We start from the raw sequence: 15,000 nt of genomic DNA on the forward strand, positions 1-15,000 counted from the left end.
ACGTTGCAAATATAAACAAATATACAAACAAGGCGGGGTAAAGGGTTGGGACTACTTGCGGCTAGTAGTTAGTGAGTTAATGAGTTACTGAGTTAGCTAGTTAGTTAGTTAGAGGTAGTTAGTTAGTTGGTTTGCTAGTTAGTTTGTTAGTTAGTTCGAGGTAGTTAGTTAGCTAGTTAGTTAGGTAGTTAGTTAGTTAGTTAGTTAGTCATGAGTAGCAGTCATAGGTCTGGCAGGTGTGGCCCAAGGGAGGCCAGTGGAGGTAGAAATCGGAGGATGGGCTCGTTGTAATGAACGGATTGAGGAATGCAAGAAACGGATTGAGGAATGGTATCAAACACACGTGTTACATTACAATCAGCCTGTCCTCCGATTTCTACCTCCACCAGCCTCCTCTGGTTTATGGGGTTGTGGGTTAGCCGATAGGGAGGATGTGGTGGTAGCTGGGGGCTTGGAGAGAGGAGTGTGTAGCAGGGGGTTGAGGGGGTGGGGTGGGGTGGGGGGGTTGGGGGGGTGGGGGTCGGGGGGGGGGTGGTAATTTGCTCTCTTTAGAAACAAATGGCAGACAGACTGTAACTCTGCGTGCTATCTTAGAGAGAGATCTGGGCTCTGCTTTCTCTCCATTGCTCCCTGCTTTAATCGTGTGTGTGTGCGTGTGTGTGTGTGTGTGTGTATATGTGTCCATGCGTGTGTGTATGTGTGTGTGTGTGTATGTGTGCATGCGTGTGTGTATGTGTGTGTGCGCGTGTTTGGGTGTGCGTGCGTGCATGTGTGTGTACTGCGTGCTTGCGTGAGTATGGGTGTGCGTGCGTGCGTATATTAGTGTGTACTTTGTGTGTGTGTGTGTGTGTGTGCGTGCGTGTGTGCGTGCGTGTGTGAGGGTGAGGGTGAGTGTGTACTGTGAGTGTGAATGTGTGAGTGTGAATGTGTACTGTGTGTGTGTGTGAGTATGAGTGTGTACTGTGTGAGCGTGAGTGTGTACTATGTGAGTGTGTGAATGTGTGTGTGTGTGTGTGAGTGAATATGTGTGTTTTTAACAAGGCTAGGGAGGCCTCATTGCGCTCATCAGGACATGGTTGCTGAGAGATGAGTGTGTCTGTGCCATGACAGGAGTGTGTCAGCAGATTGATGGGCTGCCTGTGACAGCAGCCATATTGTGGAGGGGGAGCAGGGGGGGTGGAGGGGGGCGCATGGGGGGGGGGGCTGTGTGTTGGGGGGGAGGGGCGGGGGGGACGCTCATCCTCCCAGGTTAATATTGACTCAGCCTGGGCAACAACACGCCTACAGCTACCATCAATCACATTCACTGGGCCTTCACACACACACACACACACACACACACACACACACACACACACACACACACACACACACAGGCACAGGCACAGGCACGGACACACACACACACAGGCATGGACACACACACACACACACACACACAGGGAGGTCTGTGTGTCCCTCTCACACACACACTCACACACACAGACACGCACAGGGAGGGACAGACACACACACACACACACAGGGAGGGACACACACACACACACACACACACACAGGGAGACACACTCACTCACTCACACACACACACACACACACACACACACACACAGACACACACACACACACACAGGGAGACACACACACACACATAGGCACGGACACACAAACGCACGCACGCATAGACACACGCGCACACACACACACACACACACACAGGCAAAACACAACCAGGCATGCACAACCACACACACACGCACACACACACATTGTATCTCTTACACACACACACAGGGAGGGACGCTCGCAAGAACGCACACACACACACAGACAAGGACACACACACACACACATGCAAGGACACAGACACACAGGCACGGACACACACACACACACACACAGGCACGGACAAAACACACAAAGGCATGCACAACCACACACACACACACACACACACACACACACATTGCATCTCTTACAGCCCTGAAGCGTGTATAACAAGAGAGAGAGAGAGGCAGAGATAAGAGTTATTGGTATTACCAACAGCAGCCTATCAGATTACTGGACATAGAACATCAGCCTCTGTGTTCTTCATAGCCTCTGTATCCATAACAGAGATCAAATAAGACAGAAGAGAAGTGACTGAGCCGCAAATCGATGTTGAATTTCCGAATTGCTTCAAATTTGGTTAAGTTTATAGGGTTTTGGTTAAAGGTTTGGTTAAGGTTAGGGTTAGGTTTAAGGGCTATGGTTAAGGGTTTAGTTAAGGTTATGGTTAGGTTTAAGGGTTTGGTTAAGGTTATTGTTAGAGTCAGTTTTAGGCTTTCACCTAGTCGGGCTGTCAATGGGATGCTGGTCAGAACCTCCATGCTCTATTTGACAAATTTCCGCCTAAAAACCAAACCCAAACTAAACTGCTTATAACATTAGAAATATGATGATCAGATGCAAAAACAGGATGCCATTTGATAGGTAACATCTCATTCGACACAGTCACAAAGAAGTGAGTGAAGGTGGTTGGAGGGTTATATTTGACTAAGTAACTTTCCAAACAGGCCACGTCACACTTCAGAGCTCTCTAGCTGTATGAAATGTCATATGTCACGGCACTTAGTCTGTGTCCAGGACTAGTCTTCATCTGTGTCTGGGTTTAGTCTTAATCTGTGTCCAGGACTAGTCTTAATCTGTGTCCAGGACTAGTCTTCACCTGTGTCTGGGACTAGTCTTAATCTGTGTCCAGGACTAGTCTTAATCTGTGTCCAGGACTAGTCTTAATCTGTGTCTGGGACCAAGTTTAATCTGTGTCTGGGACCAGGTTTAATCTGTGTCTCTGGTGTAAACCTGTTTGGCATCCCAGAATTCTCTTCCTCTTTTGAGACCCTGTACAGTGGGGGAAATAAGTATTCATCAACCATTTTTTAATTCAACATATTTCCATTGAAGCTATTCACATGAAATTTAGACTAGACATTGGTATTAACTCAATACAACTACACAGCTAAAGAAATTGTAACACTCCAATCCATAAAAAAAGTTATGTGCAATAAAGGGGAATGACACAGGAAAGAAGTATTGAACACGCTAACTGAAATGTATTTAAGTATTCAGTTCCTTCTACAAATTTTGTATTGGATTTCAGTCTGGCGATTGACTAGGCCAGTCCAACACCTTTATTTTCTTCCTCTTGAACCAATTTTTGCAGTATGTTTTGGATCGTTGTCCTGCTGGAAGATCCACCCGCGTCTCATCCTCATCGTCCTGGTGGATGGCAACAGATTCTTCTCAAGAATTTCCCGGTACATGGCTCCATTAATCTTCCCTTCGATAATTTGGATTGCACCAGTACCATGTGAAAAGAAACAGCCCCATACCATAATGCTTCCACCTCCGAACTTCACTGTAGGTATGATATTTTTCGGATCATATGCAGAGCCATTTCTCCTCCAAACATGGCGCATCGTATTGTTGCCGAAAAGTTCGAATTTTTTCTCGTCTGACCAGACAACATTCTCCCAGTAATCTACAGGCTTCTCCAAATGTTCTGTAGCAAACTTCAAACGAGCTTCAACATGCCTTTTCTTCAGTAATGGAGTCTTCCGGGGTGATTGCGAATGGAGACCATGGCGGTGGAGTGCATTGCCTATTGTTTTCTTTGTGACAACTGTACCCGCTGCTTTCACGACTTTCTGGAGTTCTGCTCGAGTGCTCCTTGGCTCTTGGGCTACTCTTCTGACTAACTTTCTGACTGCCCGGTCACAAATCTTGCGAGGAGCTCCTGTGCGTGGCCGGTTGATGGTCGAGTGATGTTCCTTCCACTTGCTGATAATGGCCCCAGTGATGCTTATAGGAACATTTAGGAGTTGAGAAACCCGTGGGTAACCAGTGCCATTACTATGCTGCTCAACAATCTTGTTGTGAAGGTCTTGGGAGCTCTTTGCCTCTACCCACCATAAGATGTTTCTTGCAGGAAAGCTTGGTGACAAATAATTTGTTTATTTGCATTCAGAGGTGGGAAACCCTTTTTCAAAGAGTGGAAGTACTTGCCCACCAACCTGCACTAACCCAGCTGATTCTAATTAGCACCGGTAGGAGAACTCATTAGTGGCATAAGCTGGTTTAGTGCTTTTTCTTACTGTGTTCAATACCTTTTTCCTGTGTCATTCCACTTTATTGCACACAGCTTTTTTTATGGATTGGAATGTTACAATTTCTTTAGCTGTGTAGTTTTATTGAGTTAATGCCAATATCTGGTCTAAATTTCATGTGAATAGCTGTAATAGAAATATGTTGAATAAAAAAATTTGTTGAATACTTATTTCCCCTACTGTACAACTATATTTGTTCATCATTTATGTTCCTTATAATTATGTTTTTCTGTATGTTTTTTATCTGTATGAAGTAGTTTTTTAAAATTTGTCTGCAATTTTAATGTATTACTTTATAAAAATGGCATTGACATATTCTTCATGTTTAGGGGGTTCTGATTGCATGTTAACTTGTGCCCCATTGAAAGAAACAAACAGCCATCATCACAAGGAACCTGGAGATGAATCGAGCTGTTTGTTTAAAAATTGGTTACTTCTACACTTTCTCCAGAACCATGTCTTGTTGCTATGGCATCGCTGTTCATAATTTGGGAAGGAAAAAAACAAAGAAGAAAGCACCACCTCCCTTGACAAACAAAACCATTAATTAATGCAACTTTCACTCCATCAATCAGGGGCGCTGTCAGTGAATTAGCATAATCTCTGAGTGTTGGATGAGTTAAGAGCAAACAGTTAATTCTAGAACTATAAATCACGGCTGTGTCTCTTTACCCCTCTCTGTGACCCGACAGCCTCGTCTCTCATCACAACAAATACTCTTAAAAACACTTTGAAACTCAACTAAACAGATGCACAGAAAGAGACAGGGGACCAAAACCAAAAAGTTTGAGCATCCCTCTAAATGAGTCTGTGATTAAATTACATTTTAAAACTTACGATGGTGTACATATTAATATTTATGTGCTAAGATAATGATCTCTTTAATGGTGTTATTTTCATGCATTAATTGTTAGTATATTTGATAGAGATAAAGTCATTATTTTCATCCTGTCTCCAAACTCGTGACAAATGAAAATGTGATGTATGTACAGTTATTGTATGTATTGAAACAAATGTGTTATAATTGTAATTCTCCATGTAGTAGTACAGTAGGTCTTGATATGAGATCAATACATTTCTATTAAAAAAAATGCATACGATTGATTATAATTCAACTGAACAATTTATATATTTATATATATATATTTATCTTTATTTACATTACAAATATAATAAAATAGATATAATATATTAATTGTAGTTATATAATTATAGTTCGTGTTCATTTGAATCCAACACCTCTAGAAGTGGAACACTCACAGTGCCCTCGTCAACGATCTGAAGTCCTTCTGCCATCGCCATGGTTGTGAGAGCATTGTCCTGGTCTCCTCTGCCCATGTGATGTCTGACCCTCCACACCACCAGGTGGCAGTTTACTCTGCCAACTCTGACATTCTCAACCAGGTAGGTGCTCTTCCACATCAGGTGTAAGGTGGGCAACACATTATGGGCTGGGGCGGTTAGTGGCGTAGCACACTAATGCGCTTACCACGTAATCGCAAGGTTCCTGGTTCGATTCCGACCCTCAACCTATCTTGCATGTCATCCCTCCCCTCTCTCCCATCCTTCCTGTCAGTCTCTACTGTCTCTATCCCATTAAAGCAGAAATGCCCTAAAAAACATATTTAAAATAAAAAATAAACATTATGGGCTTGTTTCCCAGACACAGATTAAGCCTAGTCCTAAAGCATCCTCTATGGACATGTTCTATTAAAAGTGTGATCTAGTTTAGGACAAGGCTTGATCTATATTAAGTTCTGTGTAATAACAGTCCTTATTACACTTGTTTACAATACCATGCGGTCATTAAATCACCATGTTATGCCATACAAGTGCTATAGTAATTGCAGTGTTATTACACCGCTATTACACAACTTAATATAAAGTGTTACTGTCGCTCCAGATCTGCTGTGAGCTGGAGGAGTCGTCCTTCTCATCCCAGGAGCTGGAGGCTGGGGCTTGTCTGGAGGGTTCCCTGCAGCTGTACTACCACCAGGCCTCCCCCGCCGACCCTGGCCCCGGCCCCGGCCCCACAGCCTCCCCGGCAGGGGAGATCCTCACCGTGCTCAAGGTGTTCCTGGACCGCCGGCGCCGCGTGCTGGCCTGCGCCCCCAGCAGCAGGACCTCATCCACGGAGGGCGTGGCGGGCAGCGCCCCACTGTCCCAGGGCTCCTCGGGGATCAACGACATGTATGGCTCGGACGCCGAGCGGGCCGAGGGGCCGGCAGCCACGGCGATGGCAGGGGATGTGACCGGGGGTGGCAGTGGTGGGGGGGCGGAGCTGGTGAGCCCGGACAGCGGTCTGGTGACGGTGCGGAGCAGCCGCTCCTCCAAGGAGAGCTCCGTGTTCCTGAGCGACGACAGCCCCGTCGGCGATGCAGGGGTGGCGGCGGTGGTGGGGGGCTTCCTGCTGAACCCCGCTCTGGGGTTCCCCTCGCTGTCCCCTGTCCCCCCGGAGAGGAGGCGCTCCAGCCGCAACCGCAGCGACAACCTGGACCTGTTCAGCTTCGACCCACTGCACTGCAGTAACGCCACTCCTCCACAGGGGGGCGCACCACCACCGGTGTCTGCTCGAGGTCAGGGAGGAGAAGGAGCAGGGGAAGGGGGCCATGGGAGCTCCAGCCTATCAGAGTTTGACGAGCTGAGCCTGGTGGATTTCTACACGCCCGATTCGTCAGCTGGCGATGGAGGCATGGTTGCAATGGACCAGAGTGTGAAGGTACCGCCCACGCCGGTGAACAGCCTTGTGGGTAGCTGCCCTCCCGGGAGCGCATTGGTCAGGTTCTTCCCCGAGGACGTGGCAGAGAGGATCGCCGGGCTGCAGCAGAAGGAGAGCGTGTCGTCATTGCTGTCAGAGGCCTGGGACGACTTCGGCCCGGACGCTAAAGGATCGACGTCGGACGACCCCAACGTATGGAGCCTCACAGAGACTGTGTGCCTCCGGGGCGAGAGCCAAGAGAGGAGCCTGGAGGAGGGAGGAGAGACAGGCCAGAGTGGAGGAGGGGGTGGTGGAGAGGAGAGGAACCTGGAGGAGGGGGGAGAGACAGGCCAGAGTGGAGGAGGGGGTGGAGGTGGAGAGGAGAGGAACCTGGAGAAGGGGGTAGAGACAGGCCAGAGTGGAGGAGGGGGTGAAGGTGGAGGTGGAGAGGAGAGGAGCTCCTCCGTTCTAATATCATCTAATTCAAATACAGACCGGAACGATCTTGGACCTAAACTGCAGCCTCAGATGTCCGTGAACCTGGAACCCTACGACGACTCCTGGAACCCGGACTCTGGGTTCACGGAGGCGTGGAACCTGGGAACTCTGGGAGATCTGCAGCTCACACCGCCTGACGAAGAGGGCGAGAGTGGTTATCTCAACCTCACGACACGCGCCCCCCGGACAACCTCTGTCTCAAGGAAAAGACAGGCGCTGAACCCCCTCACACCGGAGACCTCGAAGGAGGAAGACGACGGTCTGGGGAGGAGGAGCGGGGACAGACACACCGAGCTGGACTTCTGGACCTACACGGCCCAGAAAGGGTTGCTGAAGTCAGCTGACAGCGCCGCCACCACCACCACCGCCACCACCACCTCCTACCCAGAGTCTCTGGACCTATGGAACATGACCATACGAGATGACCAATCGACGCCCACCACACCAGACATGGCCGACCTATCAGAGAGCTCCGAGCCCTCCGCGGGGCCGGGGGGCATCCCAGGTCGAGGGGCGTCGCTGGATAGTCCACTGGGCGTGTCCAGCGAGGGGATGGACATGTGGAACACCACAATACAGGAAGACAGCGCATCCACGGCGACCAGCCCCGAGGGGGCGGGGCGAGATGACCTCGGAGCCATGGAATCATGGGACGGATCCACCCACGCCGCTGAGACAGACGAACGACAGCAGGAAGAGGAGGAGGAGGAAGAGGAGGAGGAGGAAGAGGGGGAGGAGGAGGGGGAGAGATATCCACAGCCAGAGGAGAGATGGAGGGAGGGAAGAGGTCCGAGGGTCCAGATTGTCATATCAGGAGAGGAGGGCAGAACGTGGAGCCTGTCAGAGGAAGGGGAAGACGTGACGCTGACGGGAGGTCACGACCCCGTGACTGAGGGGGACTGTGACGCGTGGGCTGTCCCCAACATGGTGACCTCAATGTCAGAGTACGATAACATTGACGCTGGGGGCTGGAGTCAACCGTCCTCCCCCCTCGACCTCCAGCTGTCCCCACCCCACTCCCAGCCGTCACCCATAGCAGAGGCCATGGCGGAGGGGGAGGGGCAGTCTAGTCCTTTCATGGCCGTGCTACAACCAGAGTCTAAAGGAGGACGTGCCACTCAACATCAGGAGAATATTCTGTTTCTGTTCGATGGAACTGCTGATCTCTGTCACATGACCAGAAATGGGCAACTTGTGCCAGGCGGCAGCTCTGTGGAGAGTGAGTACGACAACAAAGGGGAGGGGTCTGAGGCCTCGGAGGGCCCTGATTGGATGGAGGACCTGAGTAGCCACTCTCCATTTATCCTAGTGGATGATGGCTCCTCCCACACGGAGAGTGATGCGTTGCCTCTGAGCCGAGGAGAGGATCTCACCCAGCCCAGCTCAGCCAATCAGATGTTGAATCTGGAAAGAGAGACATCGATATCAGCTACAGCGACACCCCAGACTCACCCCTCTGCACCCCCAAACCTGGATGGCTGGGACCACACCCCGACTCCCGCTGGGAAACATGACGACTCACAGACACAACCAAACAATGCTTCACCCTCGTCCCTCCAGTGGACCACCGACATCACCTATCCTGACGATGAGGGGCCTCAGGTGGGGAACAGCAGGGATGTGGAGGGGACCCTCCTGGAGACCATGTCTCGGAGCTCCAGTTCAGGGGAGAGGGACGGTTTGAAGCCCAGCCCTGATGGCCTCCCCCTGGGCAGCAACTCGGACGGAGACTCCTCCTCCGGCTTGGAGATGGACTACATCATCGTCTCGGGAACGGTCCAAGAAAGCAATAGAGGAATGAGGGAGGAGTATAGGCCCACTCACAGGGAGAGAGAGAGTGATAGAGAGATGAGGGAGGGGGGAGGAGGAGGGAGGTCTTTTGAGACATATAGCATGCTCTCGTATGCGGCTACTTTACTGCAGACCAACGCAGCCTCACACAGACATCGCCAGGAGATCAGCGAGCTGAACAGGCTCAACCAAACGAACACAGAGATCCACAGTCCTCTCAGCTCAGACACACAAGAGAATCCTACTTCCTCTATCCACACAGAAGGTGACAGATGTACCCAAGACAACCCCGACATCATCAGCTACTATCATAGCCCCTATGATTCTCACACGACGGACCGCATATCCTCAGAAACAGCAGCCTCTTACGACTTGAGCCTGAGCCCAGAGCAATCAACCCCAGGGGAGAGCAGCATGTCTCCGCCATCCACAGGCGGCAGGCATCGCCAGACAAGCTCTGAGTCAATGGCTCAGGTCCACATCCCCATCATAACCCCAGTGATAATCAGCCCTGACCAATCCATCACAGACCCCCCCAGTCTCAGAGGGCTGGGTCTAGGCAGACCTAACATGGAGGAGGAGGGCGGTGACGGACACACCTGGGCGGAGGTGAGGAGGAGCAGCTCTGCCTCTCTCAGGTACATGCCGGAACACTTCCTGAAAGCCAGAGAGGAAGTGTACGTCCACTCCCAGATCTCATTGGAGGACTCCGACGAGGGGGGTCACTCCCCCTGCGCTCCTACCCTTCCCCCTCCTCCCCCTGTCCCTCCCCCCAGGAGGACCCGGGGCTGGGGGGGTCCGTCAGGGGGACAGGGGGACCACCCTCACCATGACCACGCCCTTCAGTCCCTCCCCACAGACAGCTCCAGATCCCCATTGGGAGACGGTTCTTCCATAGGCTCTCTTGCTAGCCTATCAGGTGTCTCTCCCACCAGAGGGGTGGGGCTGCCGTTCTCTGGCGATCTCATGGGGGGCGAGGAGGAAGAGGAAGACGAGGGGGATCTCTGCGTGGACCCCCCCAGTGGGGGCCCAGGGGCTGGGAGGGACAAGGGGAGGTGGGGGGCAACCCAGAGACATCCAGCGCCGACTGGCGGTCAGCTACCGGAGAACAGACAAGATCTCACTGGTCGTCGCATACCTGAAGGTTATGACAGACTGACCGCACAGCCAGTGGGTGACAAGTTCCTACAGGGTCAGGCGGGATATGCAACAGAACAACCAATGAGAAGCCAGAGTCATGATGAACTGTCAGCTGAATGCCCAATGGGAAGACATAAGGAGGCTTTGGATAAGAGTCAGTCGTCCTTTTTGGGGTAAGTCATGTTCCGCAGTATATCAATAAAAAAGCCTCTTTTAAATAATCCTGTATATTTATAATCTCTAGTAATTAAATGTTTACCTTCAGGGCGTGCTGTTGTTCTATGGGGAGCAGGGGAGGCTGGTGGAGGTAGAAATCGGAGGACAGGCTCATTGTAATGCATGGAATTAAATGAGGAATGAGAAACACGTGAGCAATGGCATCATGTGTTTGATACCATTCCTCGTTCTGTTCCATGCATTATAATGATGGTCCTCCGATTTCTACCTCCACCGAACTCCCCTGATCCCTATGTAGATACTAATTGTATGAGTTTGTATGAGTCTCTATGTAGATGGTGGTTGTATGAGTTTGTATGAGTCTATGTAGATGGTGGTTGTATGAGTCTCTAGTGGAGGCTGGGTATCACAGAACAGACTGCTGGAGTTGAGTTAAAGGCCCTCCTGAGAGAGATGGTTCACATCTGAGAGAAGGATGGAGGGTGCGCTGTGTGTGTGTGTGTGTGGGGGGGGGGGGGGGGTACCCATGTGGCCTCATAGCCCTCTCCAGAACAGCATTTTTGCAGACAAGAGCTGTGTGTGTGTGTGTGTGTGTGTTGCGCCAGGCTTTGATCTCTCAGCTGTGTGTGTGTGTTTATAAATCTGTTTACGCCTCATTAAATATGCATTACCTGCCTCATTACAGCCCTATCCCCACCACATCTCCCCCTCTGTCTCACACAAGGTGTGTGTGTGTGTGTGTGTGTGTGTGTGTGTGTGTGTGTGTGTGTGTGTGTGTACTGCATTAGTGAATTTAATACTTCTTAGGCCTATTTCTTTGTGTTGTTTGTTTGTATCTTGGGGTGTGATTCGGTAGATTCTTCATTGCTGAGAATAACTGGTAATAATCTGTATCACATATCCTGTAAATGAATCTGTCCTTCATTTGCTGATCTCATGATCTCATGATTTACCAGTGACCAGACTCATGGCTATGCTGAGTATGACCCTGCAGCCAGTGGTCCCTATCACTCTGGAGACCTGGTTCAGTTTGATTCTGGAGACCAGGGTCAGTATCAGACTGAAGAGGTCCAGTACCAGACTGGAGAACAGGGTCAGTTTGATTCTGGAGAGGTTTGGTTCCAGACTAGAGAACAGGGTTAGTATGAAGCTGATCGTTCCCTCTACGAGTCTCACAGACGTTCCTGCCATGACCACAATGGATCAGAAGGCCACGCCCCCTGTGGATCAGAAGACCATGCCCCCTGTGGATCAAAAGGCCACGCCCCCTGTGGATCAGAAGGCCATGCTCCCTGTGAGACTGGTGGAGACCACATCCAGTATGTTCCCATTTACATTTCATTTATGGCATTTACCAGACGCTTTTATCCAAAGCGACTTACAACAAATACATTTTAAAATAAAGTAAGTGAATCATCTACCCATCAGTCATCATAAGATAAAGTAATCAATGCTCGGACCAAGAGGCCAGCTGAGGTGGAAGAGCGGAGTGATCAGGCAGGGGTTTGGGGGCTGACCATTGCTTGCAAGTAGGGAGGGGCTGTTCCCTTTGCTGCCCGGTAGGCGAACACCAGGGTCTTGAATCTGATGTGAGCTGCTACCGGAAACCAGTGAAGGGTGCGGAGGAGGGGAGTGACATGGAAGAATTTGGGGAGATTGAACACCAGACAGGCGGCAGCGTCCTGGATGAGCTGCAGAGGCCTGATGGTGGAGGCGGGGAGACCGGCCAAGAATGCGTTGCAGTAGGCGAGAGTGTTTGGACCAAAAGTTGTGCTGCTTCTCTGGTGAGGAATGGACATATCCTTTTGATGTTGTTGAGGAAGAATCTACAGGAGCGTGCTGTTGCTGTGATGTCCGCCACACAGGATAAGTGGTTGTCAAGGATCACCCCAAGGTTCTTGGCTGTATGGGAGGAGGTTACAGTAGAGTTCTCTACTGTGATAGAGAAGTCTTGGAAAGGGCAGGCTTTCCCTGGGAGGAAGAGCATCTCAGTCTTGTTAAGGTTGAGCTTGAGGTGGTGAGCTGACATCCAAGCAGAAATGTCTGCAAGACATGCAGAGACATGTGTTGCCACCTGTGAGTCAGAAGGGGGGAAAGAGAGAAAGAGTTGAGTGTCATCTGCGTAGCTGTGGTAGGAGAAACCATGTGAGGAAATTACCAAGCCAAGAGATTTGGTATAGAGGGAGAACAGTAAGGGCCCTAGGACAGAGCCCTGGGGGACCCCAGTGGTGAGGGCTTGTGGAGAGGACAGCGATCCGCTGATGCAGATGAGGTGTAGTTGAGGAGGAGAGAGAGATAAGGTTCTAGGTCATCAGGGGGGCCAGTTTTTTTCCATTTCCTTTCAGCTGCCCGGAGCCCTATTCTACAAGCTTGCAGGGTTTCAGACAGCCAGGGAGCACGTAGAGAGGATCGTGCCGGCCTTGAGGTCTGTGGACAGAGAGAGTTGAAGGATGAGGAAAGAGTGGACAGGAGGGTGGAGGAGGCTGCATCAGAGAAGCTGCAGGGAGAAGGATTCAACAGAGGGTAGGGCGGATAAGACAGAGGAAGAGAGAGCGGTGAGTGAGAGGGTACGCAGGTTGCGACGGGAGGATACAGTGTGGGTAGAGACTGACTGGGAGGGGGAGGATTTGAGCGGAAGGGAGAAGGATACAAAATGATGATCAGAAACCGGAAGAGGGGTAACAATAAGGTTGGAGGTATGGGAGGATCTGGTGAAGACAAGGTCAAGCTGATTATGAGTCAGCTCAACCTCGACCTCATTATGAGCCTAATGAGTCGGAGGAGAGTGGGACAGTGTAAGGCCGAAGGAGGAGAGAAGGTCAAGTGCTCCGGACGAGTGAAGCTTCTCCGACTGGATGTTGAGGTCACCCAGTAGTGTGAGCGGTGTGCCGTCCTCAGGGAAGAAGCTGAGAAGGACATCCATCTCATCTAAGAAGTGGCCAAGCTGACCTGGTGGACGATAGATAACAACAATGTGAAGTGTGACACGGGAGGTGACAGAAACAGCATGGAATTCGAAGGTGGATATGGACAGGTGTGACAGAGGAAGGACATTATGTGACCATGATCTGACCAAGATCTGTTCTACAGTTCTACTGCTCTGACCGAGATCTGTTCTACAGTTCTACTGCTCTGGTCTTGATCTGTTCTACAGTTCTACTGCTCTGGTCTTGATCTGTTCTACAGTTCTACTGCTCTGGTCTTGATCTGTTCTACAGTTCTACTGCTCTGGTCTTGATCTGTTCTACAGTTCTACTGCTCTGGTCTAGATCTATTTAGAGAGTTCTACTGCTCTGGTCTAGATCTGAGAGTCACACAATGTGTAAATCACAATGTTGAAAAAATCACAATGTGCAAATCACAATGTTGAAATCACAATAGGCATCACATATTGAAATCAATACACCGATACTTCCCCCACCAGAGACCTGGTCGTATGGAGGGACTGAGAGGTGCAGTACTGTATCTGAACACATGGAGGCAGTACAGATCCACCGTCAACCCTCTGGACATGACCATGAGTGAAGTGTGGTCTGTAAGACTCCTGAACTGTCTCAGTAATGTGGGTTATTTCCTTTGTCCCAGTTGCTGCTCTTTGTAATTCTAACGACCCTGGTGCCAGGGTGGGGGCTATAGATGACCCCTCCCCCAGTCCTGTGTGTGTGTGTGTGTGTGTGTGTGTGTGTGTGTGTGTGTGTGTGTGTGTGTGTGTGTGTGTGTGTGTGTGTGCGCGTGCGTGCGTGCGTGTGTGTGTGTGTGTATGGTGTGTGTGTGTGTGTGTGTGTGTGTGTGTGTGTGTGTGTGTGTGTGTGTGTGTGTGTGTGTGTGTGTGTGTAAATCTGAATTCTTTCATTTGGCCAAGTATACTTGCACATAGAGGAAATTGACATTCAATGTATCTCGTGGACATGGAATCAAAGTTAGAATGATCAAACAAATAGAATCCTAGATATAATGCGTTGTTATTAACAGAGTGACTGGTATTTAGGTACAGATCTGATCTGAGTTTAAGTTCACTTTTCAAGTTCTGTTTTTTTCTTCTCATCATCAGGGAAAGAGAGAGAGAGAGATAGAGGGAGATGGGGGAGAGGAAGCAGAGGGAGAGAGGGGGAGAGAGAGAGAGGGGGAGGAAGCATAGGGGGCCAGGGGCGGGAAGAAAAGAGAGAGAGAGAGGAGTAGATTAGCAACATTCCTCTTCACATGAGCTGTGTGTGTGTGTGTGTGTGTGTGTGTGTGTGTGTGTGTGTGTGTGTGTGTGTGTGTGTGTGTGTGTGTGTGTGTGTGTGACTGAGTGTCTCTTTGTGCTCGCCCCCCAACTCCCCATTGTTAAGGAGTTTTATGCTAATGAGGGTCTGGGGGTGTGGCTTGGGGGTGTGGTTTGGAGGCGAATCAAAGCCTGTATTGTGTCGGTCGCACATGAACATAGTGAGTGTCTTTTTATTCTGTTTATGCTCTATTATCTACAAATACAGAATTGTCTCAAGATTCAAAAAATTGTCTAATCTACTCTGTCTCCTTCATTGTTGTGTTATTCTGGAAGACCTTGTTACT

The 15,000-nt window shown here is 50.0% G+C and overlaps 1 protein-coding gene across 4 annotated transcripts in view; it reads left to right on the forward strand.

Annotated features, from left to right (window-relative positions):
* The first annotated feature begins 10,345 nt into the window (after nucleotides 1–10,345).
* Nucleotides 10,346–15,000, forward strand: part of LOC310807400 (protein prune homolog 2-like) — a 13,223-nt gene continuing 8,568 nt past the window's right edge. For 3 of the 4 annotated variants that reach the window (XM_083673880.1, XM_083673879.1, XM_083673881.1), the window contains exon 1: nucleotides 10,346–10,445. In XM_083673880.1, coding sequence (XP_083530006.1) covers nucleotides 10,354–10,445 — 92 coding nt within the window. In that variant the 5' untranslated portion in view covers nucleotides 10,346–10,353. Of the gene's footprint in view, nucleotides 10,446–14,849; nucleotides 14,875–15,000 lie in introns of those variants that run through there. The other variant, XM_083673882.1, reaches the window with a different exon arrangement.

This window comes from Argentina silus, assembly GCF_951799395.1.
Source record: "Argentina silus genome assembly, chromosome: 7".
In the NCBI taxonomy this organism is placed as follows: domain Eukaryota; kingdom Metazoa; phylum Chordata; class Actinopteri; order Argentiniformes; family Argentinidae; genus Argentina; species Argentina silus.